The 13116-nt window shown below is 40.1% G+C and overlaps 1 protein-coding gene across 1 annotated transcript in view; it reads left to right on the top strand.

Moving 5' to 3' along the window:
• Positions 1–298: 298 nt before the first annotated feature.
• APPBP2 (amyloid beta precursor protein binding protein 2) overlaps positions 299–13116 on the top strand; it is a 51708-nt gene continuing 38890 nt past the window's right edge. The window contains exon 1 of the mRNA XM_078437416.2: positions 299–744. Coding sequence (XP_078293542.1) covers positions 607–744 — 138 coding nt within the window. The 5' untranslated portion in view covers positions 299–606. The remainder of the gene's footprint in view (positions 745–13116) is intronic.

Below are 13116 nucleotides of genomic sequence, written 5' to 3'. Positions count from 1 at the left end.
TGCCTAATTTTCAGTGTGCAGATACTGTGCACTTTTGTGAAGGATCCAAACTTTTACCTGAGCCGCGATACGGTCCATGCCTAGGAACTGCCGTGGCACGACTGACGCGCCCGTGTAATCGGGAACGCTAGAGCGTTACTCGTCTTAGTGTAAAAAGTCCACCCCCCCCACCCAATTGCGGCCCCTTCGGTAAGTACGTTCTCTGCGAAAAGAACCACCACTCTTTTCTTCCCAAGTTTTCCGCCTGCCGCATTCCTTCCCTCCGGCGCGTCAGCGTGCGCTGACGTCATGACGCCGCACACGCAGCCCCGCCCCTGCAGAGCTCGGTGCTGGGACGGAACCCGGGTTTCTCTCAAACCCGGAATGTGAGGCCTGGGCTTGGCTCTCCCTGGACCCGTGCGCCGCTGTTTACCCGGGCCTGGGTGCGCCGCTGCTGCCCTACAGCTCGCCCCGAAGGAGCCAGGGTGGCCGTGCGCTTCTGCCGTGTGCCCGCGTGGCTGCCGCCGCCCGTCCGAATCCTCCGGGGCCGCAGAGGAGTTCGCTACGGAGGGAGGCGGGGGCCTTCGGGAGGAGGAGGCGGAGGAGGCGGAGGAGGAGGGAAGGAAGATGGCGGCCGTGGAACTAGAGTGGATCCCAGAGACTCTGTATAACACCGCCATCTCCGCTGTCGTGGACAACTACATCCGTTCCCGCCGAGACATCCGCTCCTTGCCCGAGAACATCCAATTCGATGTTTACTACAAGGTACGCACCGTAGGCCTGCTCTCCGCTCCCCTGCTGCAACCCCTAGGGCCGCACCCCCTTCCACGTCTGCGAGCCCCCGCAGTTAACCCCTCAACCCTCGTAGCAGGATCGCCTCCCCAGACATCTGGCGCGGTCTCGTGGTTGCCAGGATAGGAATACTCTGTCTCCATATCCTCTGTCTCTCAAGTTCTTGGGCCTTGATTGGTATCTCTTCCTAATGAATCTTTCCCCGTATTTTGGTGTTCCCTCCAACACCGTGCCCCCCACCCCCATAGGCCTTTTGCTTGGACTTCCTCTATTGCTCCCCTGTCCCACTCAGTTCTTTACTTCTAACCTGTGTTTTCAGAATATTTTCTCCCTTTTTACCCATATTAAGTGTCAGCATCAGCTGAACTTTTTGCTCTGCTCTTATCCCCCCTTCCTACTTACTTTCTCCTCTTGCCAAGCATTTTTTTTTTTTTTTCTGCTTCGTGTTCGTTTCGCCTTTCGTGTTCTTCCTTCCTAATTGAGAGGGAGATGAGGAATTAGTAGAAGTAGTTGTCTGCTTTATTGGCATTTTTTTTTAAACTTTGGTTTTTGTTTATACTTGGGGTTGAATTGGAGATTTTGTTAATATGTGAGTGGTGGTGAACTATTTGAAAGGAAGGGGGAAAATCTTTCCTGAAAGAAAAAATACTTTAGAATTTAAGTTACGTTCATGTATTTGAAAGTTGCAATCTTGCCGCATTCCTAAATAGCTGCCCCTCAGAAATCTGAACAAAAAGTCTCCCAAGTCACTCTCCAAGGAGTTTCAGAGGTAAATGTCTTAGACTTGGACAGTTTTTGCAGTGTTCAGAGAGGGAGGAGATACTTTACGGACTCGGAGCCTCCCTTTTCCTCTCCCCCTACATTTGAAAGTGAACAGTGGATTTATTATTCAGTCCTCACTGCCTTGAATCTGCGTAGATAACCCCTACTTGCCAGTAGCCACCCGTACAAAATGTGACCAGAAGTGGAATATGACTTATTTTTTAGATCTTAAATACTTCCTCTTGATTACTAAGTTGGCAGAACACAGTGTAAATTGATATTTAACAGATGTGTATATTCTTATGTATGTATGAGGTTTTATGGCAGTTGTTTTATTGGGAAGATTGCCCACCTTCTCCACCCCACAATATTTTTTCAGAAAGCAACTGACTTGCTACATTCTACTCAAGCCAGCTGCTTTACACCAATTCTAATAATTAAAATGTCCCCCCCCCCCCATAAATATTTGGAGAGGATTTATTTTGGTTATTCATTTTATTATTTGGGCCCCTAAAGTAAAGAAAGCCTCCATTCATTCAAATCCCTTTGATACATTGATTTGCTTTTGTGTATATCTAAGGAAACTTTGTATATTTGAGATCCATTCCTCCCAAGGAAGGGTGAGTTTAGATTTGTCTTTCTCAACCTGGGAAACTACAGCTTTGTGTGTATGCTTACTCTGTCCATTTTATTAAATTTTGTGTAATCTTTTACACTCCGTAGAGGAGAACATTGGAAATTCAAGCTAAGTACATTTAGTAGTTGAATTCCCTCAAAATACTTGAACATCTTTTAGTAACTTGTGCTTCTAATTGAAGCCTTTCATTTGAAGATTATTATTAGTATAAACAGATGCTGCTTTTGCCACATTTTCTGTTTCAAATAGTTAACAAAGTTTTAATATTGTTTCTTTTTGGTACACTTTTACTTCTAAATAGTTGTATGTATCTTGGAGTATGGCATTGCGCTAAAGTGAAGGAAGGTATTTAATGTGTTCCTGGAACTGTGCTAAGTGCTTTTACACGTCTGGTTTAATCCTCACAATTAAACTGTAGAGTAAGGTATAACCCTGTATTAAGGGTGAGAAAGTTAAGTAATTTAATCAAGGTCTAATATTTAGTATTTAGTTCCTACCTATCCTGCCTTCTTGCTCGAGAAGATTTTGCATTTTGAGGTAATCGATTATTTCATGAAAGACGTTTATAGAACTAATTCCCTGGACTTGAATCTTTGATAGAAATATAAGGAACTTTTCTTGCTTTAAACCACCGTTTTGGTACATAAATATAAAATGCTTTTTAAGCATTTTAATGCATATAAATATAAGATACCCCTTGCCCAGTTTTTGAGCATTTTAAGAGATTGCTTATAGTTTCCAATTTTATCCAATTTAGAGCCAAGGAGAAATTCATAATCAGATTCCTTCAGCAGTTCCAACTTCCATCAATAGGCATAGTTATAGACAAAATCATAGTATTTGTGGAACCAAAAAAATACCCAATTCCCCTTGATCGTTGTAGTCCAGTGTCACTGTTAATTTTTGTGAGTAGCTTCAGGCAAAGGCACAGTCATAAAGCTTTAGGAGATGGGGTAATGGAATGAATGGAAGGTGAAGTAGGCATGCTGACTTTTCCCTAAGTAAGGAAAGGAAGGGAGGAATATGTTGATATGTAGAAATGGTAAAGTGTGAAGGGATTTTTTTTTTTTTTTTTAATGTTTACTTACTTTTGAGAGAGAGAGACATAGTATGAGCAGGGGAGGGGCAAAGAGAGAGGGAGACACAGACTCTGAAGCAGGCTCCAGGCTCTGGGCTCTCAGCACAGAGCCCGACGCAGGGCTCAAACTCATGGACCGCGAGATCATGACCTGAGCCAAAGTTGGAAGCCCAACCGACTGAGCCACCCAAGCACCCCAGGATTTTTTTTTTAAAGCATGGACGACATTAGAATATATTGGCTGAATTTATTGGCTGAAAATGGAATGAGAGTTTAATTGTATAAGTTAGGTGGGAAATGAATTATGGAGTGGAGACCTGGAACAAGAGAATTAATTAATGAGTCTTGCCTCTTCCTTCATGTGTAAATTAAGGTATGGGTCTTAAATTGTAGTTGGAGAAAGAGTACTTTTTTCTCTAAGATCAAATGGAACAAGTTAGGGACTTCAGGTGTCAGCATAGCTAAGTTTGCAAAGAATGGTTATCCTGAATAAGGAGGTAAGATCATCTGCTGAGAGTAAGGGATAGGAGTGGTGTGGTTTCTATGTAGGGAAGCTAAACTGAAGTTGGAAGTGGCTGTTGATGTATATGGGAAGGGAAGTTTATTAACAATTTGTTTTAAAAAGTGACAGGTGGAGGAGCGCCTGGGTGGCTCAATCGGTTAAGCTTCTGATTTCATCTCAGGTCATGATCTTGTAGTTGGTGAGTTTGAGACCCACATCGGGCTCTGTGCTGACAGCTCTGAGCCTGAAGCCACTTCAGATTCTGTATCTCCCTCTCTCTCTGCCCCTCCCCCTGCTCATGCCCTGTCTCTCTCTGTCTCAAAAATAAATAAACATTAGAAAATATATTTTTTTAGGGGCGCCTGGGTGGCGCAGTCGGTTGGGCGTCCGACTTCAGCCAGGTCACGATCTCGCAGTCCGTGAGTTCGAGCCCCGCATCAGGCTCTGGGCTGATGGCTCAGAGCCTGGAACCTGTTTCCGATTCTGTGTCTCCCTCTCTCTCTGCCCCTCCCCCGTTCATGCTCTGTCTCTCTCTGTCCCAAAAATAAATAAATGTTGAAAAAAAAAAATTAAAAAAAAAAAAGAAAATATATTTTTTTAAAGTGACAGGTGGAAAAAAATAATAAAAATTTTAAAAACTTTTAAAAAGTCACAGGTGGTATAGATGGGTCAATAAAAATCCATATGTTGTAAAATAATGTCTTTGAATCTGTATAGCTTTTAACCAGGAGTGCTCAACCATTTAGGTATAGAAATGGAAAGATAAATAGAAGGAATTGTAAAGCTGTGTACCAAGTGAAAGCAAATATAGAGTGAAGGGCTGGGTTTTTAAAGAATGAAGTTTAGGATCTTTTTAACTGCTGACTGGTCTGTTTTGTGTCCTATTCCAATTACAAAATTGGCCATAGAGTTAAGTTTTGGCTAGGTGAGGTGTTTCAGTAATGTGTTCTGTTTATTTATTTTTAATTTTTTTTAATTTAAAAAAAGTTTATTTTATTTTATTTTTGAGAGACAGAGAGAGACAGCATGAGTTGGGGAGGAGCAGAGAGAGAGGGAGACACAGAATCCGAAGCAGGCTCCAGGCTCTGAGCTGTCAGCACAGAGCCCAATGCGGGGGCTCAAACTCACAAACTGTGAGATCATGACCTGAGCCACAGTCAGACGCCTAACCAACTGAGCCACCCAGGCGCCCATAATTTTTTTTGTTGTTTTTTAATTTGAGAGAGAGCATGCAAGTGGGGCTGAAAGGGGAGGGGGAGAGACAGAGAGACAGACAGAGAATCTTAAGCAGACTCCACAGAGCATGAAGTCCTGACACAGGGTTCAATCCCATGACCCTGGGATCATGACCTGAGCTGAAATTAAGAGTCTGATGCTCAATTGGTTGAGACACCCAGGCGCCCCAGTGTGTTCTATTTATTATTTTTAGGTTTTTTTTAAGTTTGTTTATTTTTGAGAGAGAGAAAGAGAGTGTATAAGCAGGGGAGAGGCTGAGGAGGTGGGGGACAGAGGATCCGAAGAAGGCTGGGCTGACAGCAGAGAGCCTGATGGAAGGCTTGAACTCCCAATGGCAAGATCACAACCTGAGCCAAAGTCAGATGCGTAACTGACTGAGCCACCCAGGTGCCCCAATTTATTATTTTTAGTCTTAACTTCAATGATTTTGGCTTTGTCTCATGCAGAAAACTGTACAAATTAATGCCTTTACTTGGTATTAGAGTCAATTTTTTCTTTTTCTATGTATATTTCTGTTGTATAGCTATATAAAGCCTCAACTAATATCCTTGGTACTCTTTTAAAATTGGCTGGTAACAAATTGAAAAAAAAATTCTTGCAACATATTTGACAGCCAAAGAATTAATAATCTTTTCATATAATGAGCTCTTGGGATTAATAAATTGAGAGCTAAAAACTTTATGGGGGAAGGGCATAAAGAACATAAATAGCCCAACATACCATGTATCTCTGGATGGTAAGGTAGTATGTTATAATGTCAGCTCATCTCAATTTAAGCTGTGACTTCATCTGATATATGAATCAGATGCTCAAAACTTTACCAGTGCAGGAAAGTGACTAAATATGAAGTTCATCTGGAGAAATTGCTTACATGAGAATAAAGGAGTCAAAGAAATTTCCAAGATGCACAATATTTAGGAGACATATACATTATAATGTAGTCCAGTGCATTAGAAAGCTACATATTTTATTTATTTGAGAGAGAGGGTGTGTGTGCGCATGCATGTGCACACAAAAGCAGGGGAAGGGAGAGGGAGAGAATCTCAAGTAAGCTGCCATGCCTAGCACAGAGCCTGACGTGGGGCTCCATCTCTTGATCCTGAGATCATGACCTGAGCCGAAATCAAGAGTCAGATGCTTAACCAACTGAATCACTCAGGCACCTTAGAAAGCTACATATATTTTTTTTTTTTTTAATTTTTTTTTTCAACGTTTTTTATTTTATTTTTGGGACAGAGAGAGACAGAGCATGAACTGGGGAGGGGCAGAGAGAGAGGGAGACACAGAATCGGAAACAGGCTCCAGGCTCCGAGCCATCAGCCCAGAGCCTGATGCGGGGCTCGAACTCACGGACCGCGAGATCGTGACCTGGCTGAAGTCGGACGCTTAACCGACTGTGCCACCCAGGCGCCCCAGAAAGCTACATATTTTAAAACTGTGTAGCATTGGCACAAGAACAGCAGAGAGATAAATTGATTCATAGAACATAGTAGGCAGTCTAAATAGAAGTGAAAGCACGTTTAAGAATTTGTTAAATGATACGGGGCGCCTGGGTGGCTCAGTTGGTTGAGTGGCCGACTTCAGCTCAGGTCATGATCTCATAGTTTGTGGGTTCAAGCCCTGCGTTGGGCTCTGTGCTGACAGCTCAGAGCCTGGAGCCTACTTCAGATGCTGTATGTCCCTCTCTCTCTGCCCCTTCCCACCTCCTGCTTGCGCGCGCGCGCGCACACACACACTCTCAAAATTAAAATAAACATTAAAACAAAATTTCAAAAAGAATTTGTTAAATGATTAAGTAAAGAGACAATGCTATATTTTAATTTTTTTAAGTTTATTTATTTTGGGAGAGAGAGAGCGAGCAGAGAGGGACAGAGAGAGAAGAAGAGAGAGAATCCCAAGCAGGCTACATACTGTCAAAACAGAACCTGACTCAGAGCTTGAACTCACAAACCATGAGATCATGACCTGAGCCGAAATCAAGAGTTGGACATTTAACTGATTGAACCACCCAGGCAGGCACCCCAGAGACAATGCTATATTTTAATGCTTTATTTACTTTTGAGAGAGAGAGCATGCCTGCAAGCGAGCAAGGAAGGGGCAGAGAGAGAGGGAGACACAGAATCTGGAGCAGACTCCAGGCTCTGAGCTACACTTAACTAACTGAGACACCCAGGTGCCCCAACAGTGCTGTATTTTAATTGGGGAAAATATTTTTGAGACAGAGAGAGACAGGGCATGAACGGGGGAGGGTCAGAGAGAGAGGGAGACAGAATCTGAAGCAGGCTCCAGGCTCTGAGCTGTCAGCACAGAGCCCAATGCGGGGCTCGAACTCACGGACCGTGAGATCATGACCTGAGCCGAAGTCGGACGCTCAACCGACTGAGCCAGCCAGGTGCCTTAATTGGGGAAAATAAAATACATTGGGCAGCTGGCTGTTTGGGGGAATATATTCACACTATATATTAAAATGACTTCCAGGTGTATTAAAGATTTAAGTATGGCAAATGAAATCATATAAGTATCAGAATAAATTATTGGGCCATTATTCTGTTGTGGGAAATGACTGAAATTTCTTCTTTGAAGAAATTATTAAGGTGCTTTACAAATGTAAAGAATGTCAAACATTATAGGGGCACCGGCTGGCTCAGTCAGTTAAACATTCGATTCTTGATTTCAGCTCAGGTCATGATCTCAAGGTTTGTGGGATTGAGCCCCAAGTGATTCTCTCCCTCTCTTTCTGCCCCTCACCTCACTCGCATGTGCATGTGCGCTGTCTCTCTCTCTCTCTGAAAATAAACATAAAAAATAAATAAATAAGTAAATTTAAAAAGTCAAACATTATAAAAATAAGTAACGTAAAAGATGAAGTCCTACGTTACTCATTTTGCCGACACTGTGATGCCATCTTGGCATGGAGAAGGCTTTTCTAAGCGTGAAACCAGAACCTAGAAGGAAAAAAATCAATACTTCTAAGTACATTAAAAAAATAGGAAAAAATGTAAGCATTTTTAAAGACTATGGAAACGACAGCATTTGACACATGGGTTATATTTTTTCTTCTTTTTTTTTTAATGTTTATTTATTTTTGAGAGAGCAAGAGATAGCTTAAGCAGTATGGTAGGGGCAGAGAGAGAGAGGGAGACAGAGAATCCCAAGCACTGTCATAACAGAGCCTGATGCAGGGCTCAAACCCACAAACTGTGAGATCATGACCTGAGCCGAAATCAAGAGTTTGGATGCTTAACTGACTGAGCCATGTAGGTGCCGTGCCCCCTCCTGTTTTTTCTTTTTAATGTTTATAAGGGGTGTATTTTCTAATTGAGAAAGATGTAATACTAATCAGTATGTGAAGAATAACCAACTCATTTCCAGAAGACCTGAACAGCCAGCTCATACAAGAGGAAGATATGAATGGCCAGTAAACATCAAAAGATGCTCAACTGAAATGCAGAATCAAGCCAAAGCAATCACGAGGAACAAGAAAAAAATCTGGAGGACTCACACTACCAAGTATCAAGCTGTAGCAATTAAGATTAATATAGCATTGGCACATGGATAGACAAATAGATTGATGGAATAAAACAGTCCAGAAACATACTGATATGTATACTGTCACATGATTTATGATAAAAGTAACACAGTGGTACAGCGGGGAAAGGAAAGTCAAATAAATGGTGCTGGTCAATTAGATATCCATATAGGAGGAAAAGTATCATGATTTTACCTTACCACCATATGCAGTGATCATTTTTGGATGGTTTGCTGATCTAAATTTGGAAAACAATTCTCACTATGTCAACAAAGATATATTTACAAAATGGCCCAAACATCAGGATAATTCCATAAATTGGATTATGTTAAGATTAAGAACATGTATTCATTAAAAGATACCATTAAGATCATGAAGAACCAAGCACAGAGTGGGAGAAGTGGGAGAAGATGCTTGAAGGACATATGCCTGATCAAAGACTCATCCTGCATCTAATATTAATACACCCCCTTTTTTTTAATGGGAAAAGAACTTGAATAGGCACCTAAAAAGACCAATATTCAATGCTATATTTTAATATTAGAATTAGAACTTGAATAGGCACCTAAAAAGACAAATATCCTGCATCTAATATTAATATACCCCCCTTTTTTTTAATGGGAAAAGAACTTGAATAGGCACCTAAAAAGACCAATATTCAAAGGACCAAGCAAGTGTTTGGAAAGCAATCATGATTGCATGAAAGGGGCTCAGCCTCATTTTGGGAAATTGCTGTGGTAGTGTACATTCTTCAGAATGACTAAATGAAGCAAAACAAAAAACAATGTTAGGACATGGAGCAATCAGAACTCTCAAACGTTGTTACTAGGAGTGTAAATTGATGAACTATCTTGGAAAACTAGCCTGTCTGCTAAAACTGAGCATATACATACTCTGGAACACAGCAATTCCACTTCAAGAAATGTACACTTAAGAACATTCAAAGTGAACAAAGAAAAAAGAGAGTCTTAAATATAGAAAACAAACTGATGGTACCAGAGGGGAGATGGGTGTGTGGGGGGATAGTTAAAATAGGTGAAGGGAATCAAGAGTACACTCATTGTGATGAGCACTGAGTAACATATAGAATTGTTGAATCACCATATTGTACATTGAAACTAATATAACACTGTATGTTAACTAAACTGGAATTTAAATTTTTAAAATTCACACACACCATCAATAGAATTAGTAAGTAGTGGAATAGTCATGTAGTGGAATATTATGCTATGAAAATGAACGAATTGCAGTTGTTTGACACAATATGAATGAATCTTACAAGTGATACTGTAAGAAACCAGTGACAGGAATATACACCAGAGGCTCCCAGACTTTCTCCCTTCATGGTACTTGGTTCATGGCACTTGTAGGCCAAAAGAAATACCCAAACTGTTCTGTTTATTAAGTAGTAGATATGAACAACTTAGTAATACTTACGTCCCAACAAGTTAAGAGCCATTAAAATAATGCACAAAAATTGAAAAAAAATTAGTACTTTTACTTCATTTTTAAATAACCACAATTAGTAATGGGATGTATACTTTCAGCACTGTACAACTTCTCAAATCTTGGAATCAGATTGGACACCCACCACCCTCATTTTCTGTTCCATGTTGATTTTTACACATTACTTATTATTATAGCAACCACTGAAAATGGCAGCTTATTAACAAAGATTAGACATCACTGAAAAGAATATAGCAATCTAGTAGTTGGCATGGTGTAATACAGATGTTGAATATCATTTCTCTCAAATTTAAAATAACTTGCAGTCCCCAGGCACCCTTGGTGCAGTTTGGAAACTGTGGGTATATTGTGTATTTTTCCATTTATTTAATGTTCAAAAACAATCAAAATTAAAAGTGTTGGAAGTCAAGAGAGGATCTCTTTTTTCTTTTTTCTTTTTTAGTCTTTGGAGGATATTGATTACACAGGGTCACAAAGGGAGGTGCCTGGAATTCTGATAATACTCTGTGATCTAGATGTTGGTTTACATGTGTGTTCACTTTGTGAAAATTTATTGTTGCGTTTAAATATGAGTTGTACACTCTATGTTATGCTTCAGTAAAAAGGTTTTTAAAAAATAACATCCGTCTTTATCAGATTGTCAAACTTAAAGATTGAAATCATTCATACCCTTTAACCACAATACCATTTACAGATTTTAATCCTACAGGACTGCTTGTGAATGTGGAGAAAGTTCCATTTAGGGATGTTCACTACAATGTTGTTTATGATGGCAAAAATTGGAAACAAACTAAATGCTAATCAAACAGGAACAGAATATCATACTGCAGTTATAAAGAATGAGGAGGCTGTATATACTGAGGTAGAGATGCCAGAGCACATCAAGTGGGGAGAATAAGAAGCTATTTATAAAGTAGTATGAATAACATAATCCTGTTTGTGTGGTTTTTTTTAAAAATGCTTATTTATTTATTTTGAGAGAGCGAGCAAGTGGGGGGAGGGGCAGAGAGAGAGGGAGAGAGAATCCCAAGCAGACTGTGCACCGTCAGCGAAGAACCTGACATGGGACTCGATCCCACCAACCACGAGCTCATGACCTGAGCTGAAACCAAGAGTCAAGACACTTACTGACTGAGCCACCCAGGGGTGTGTGCGTGCACGCGTGCGTGTGTTTTAAAGTAGAAGAATATATGTGTATGTTTCTATGTGCGTTGAAATAAAGAATCTAGAGAAACACAAAGTTTTAGTGGTATTTATTCAAGGGATAGGATTCCAGTTGCTTTTTACTTTGCACATACATCCTTTCTGTTTTATTTTAATACTTGGATTTTTATGACCATGTATTATTTTGATACATAAAATAAGTAAAATTGAATTTTTTTAAGTTTTATTTATTTTGAGAGGGAGAGAGTGTGTGTATGTGCACGAGCAGGAGAGAAGGAGAAACAGAGAATCCCAAGCAGCCTTCACACTGTCATTGTGGAGGCTGACATGAGGCTCGAACTCACCAACTGTGAGATCATGACCTGAGCCTAAATGAAGAGTTGGATGCTTAACCAGCTGAGCCACCCAGTCTCAGTTGAGTTAAAAATTGAATTTTTAAGAAAGGATATCTGAACGTGAAATCATCCTAAGAGGAAAATAGCCTAAAAACTCAAATATTTGTCAGTGTGAATGAGAACTAAGTCCATGTAGTTTAATACAAAAAAATAATTCAACTAATTAATTACATAGTTGATTCAGTAGCTAGCCAAATCAAGAAACATGAGTGAAAGCTCTCATTTTCAAAATTAAGAATAAGAAAGAAAATAATAAAACCACACAGATGCACTGGAAAGAGGAAAGTAGCTTTTTAAATTGTAGAATGGCTTCTTTAGTTGTAGGAGAGCGTGTACAATTCTATGCTAATCTGCCTGAAAACCTTACTGAAATTATGTTTCTAGGAAAATATAAATGACCAAAGAAGTTAATAGACTAAAAACCATTTTAAAAAGTTGAACAATTAAAAAAAAAAAAGTTGAACAATTATGTTTCTCCCTTTGTACATCTGCCTTCTCCCTCAGCAAGCAAACAACTACCACTGACTTCAGGAACTTTCTTGAGTGTATTCAGAGAAGAATTGATGCTACTGGAACTTAACCTGTTTCAGACCAACCTAATTCTTTCCAATTAAAAAAAAAGGAAAAGAGGTCAACATAGGGTGCCTGGGTGGCTGAGTCAGTGAGCATCCAAGTCTCGATTTCAGCTCCGGTCACGATCTCACAATCATGGAATCCAGCCCGAGTTGGGTCCTGTGCTGGACCTGGAGCCTGCTTGAGATTCTCTCTCTTCCTCTGCCTCTTCCCCTCCCTCAAAAACAAAACAAAACAGGTCAACGTAACACTGATACCTAAACCTAAAGTAGCAACAAAAAGAAGATCTCTTGAGAACCTCACTTGTGATTCATGAGGCAGAATTTATAAATAATAACAAATACCAATCATTGTGTCTGTTAATATAATTCATATTAATAAGACAGGGAACTATCATCATAATATAAAAACCTAAATGTCTCTCCCTTTAAACTTTTAATAGGAAATACAGATTGACATTATAAACATACTTAATCAAAAGATAATATACATATATAAACAGGAATACTTAGTGGTGAAACACTTAAAGCATTCCGATTAAAATCAGGACTATAATAAGATACCTTCTATTATCCGTATCGTTGCCATTGTTGTTTCTTTTGGCCACTGAAGCCAAACTGATTTTTTCTTCTTCTTCTTCTTCCTTTTTTTTTTTTTTTTTTTTTTTTTAAGATTTTAAGTAATCTCTGTACCCAATATGGGGCTCAAATTTACAACCCCAAGATCAAGAGTTGCATGCTCTACCAACTGAGCCATCCAGGCACTCCAGACTGATTTTTTTCTTTTTTCTTTCTTTCTTTCTTTCTTTTTTCTTTTTTTAATGTTTGTTTATTTTTGAGAGAGAGAGACAGAGGGTGACCAGGGGAGGGGCAGAGAGAGAGAGGGAGACACAGAATCAAAAGCAGGCTCCAGGCTCCAGGCTCTAGGCTCTGAGCTGTCAGTACAGAGCCCGACACGGGGCTCAAACAGCCTTTGAGCTATGAGATCATGACCTGAGCCGAA

Source organism: Panthera onca, chromosome E1 (genome assembly GCF_046562875.1).
Source record: "Panthera onca isolate mPanOnc1 chromosome E1, mPanOnc1 haplotype 2, whole genome shotgun sequence".
NCBI classification, from domain to species: Eukaryota; Metazoa; Chordata; class Mammalia; order Carnivora; family Felidae; genus Panthera; species Panthera onca.
Note: the sequence above shows the minus strand (reverse complement) of the source record. Positions and strands in the feature narration are given on the sequence as shown.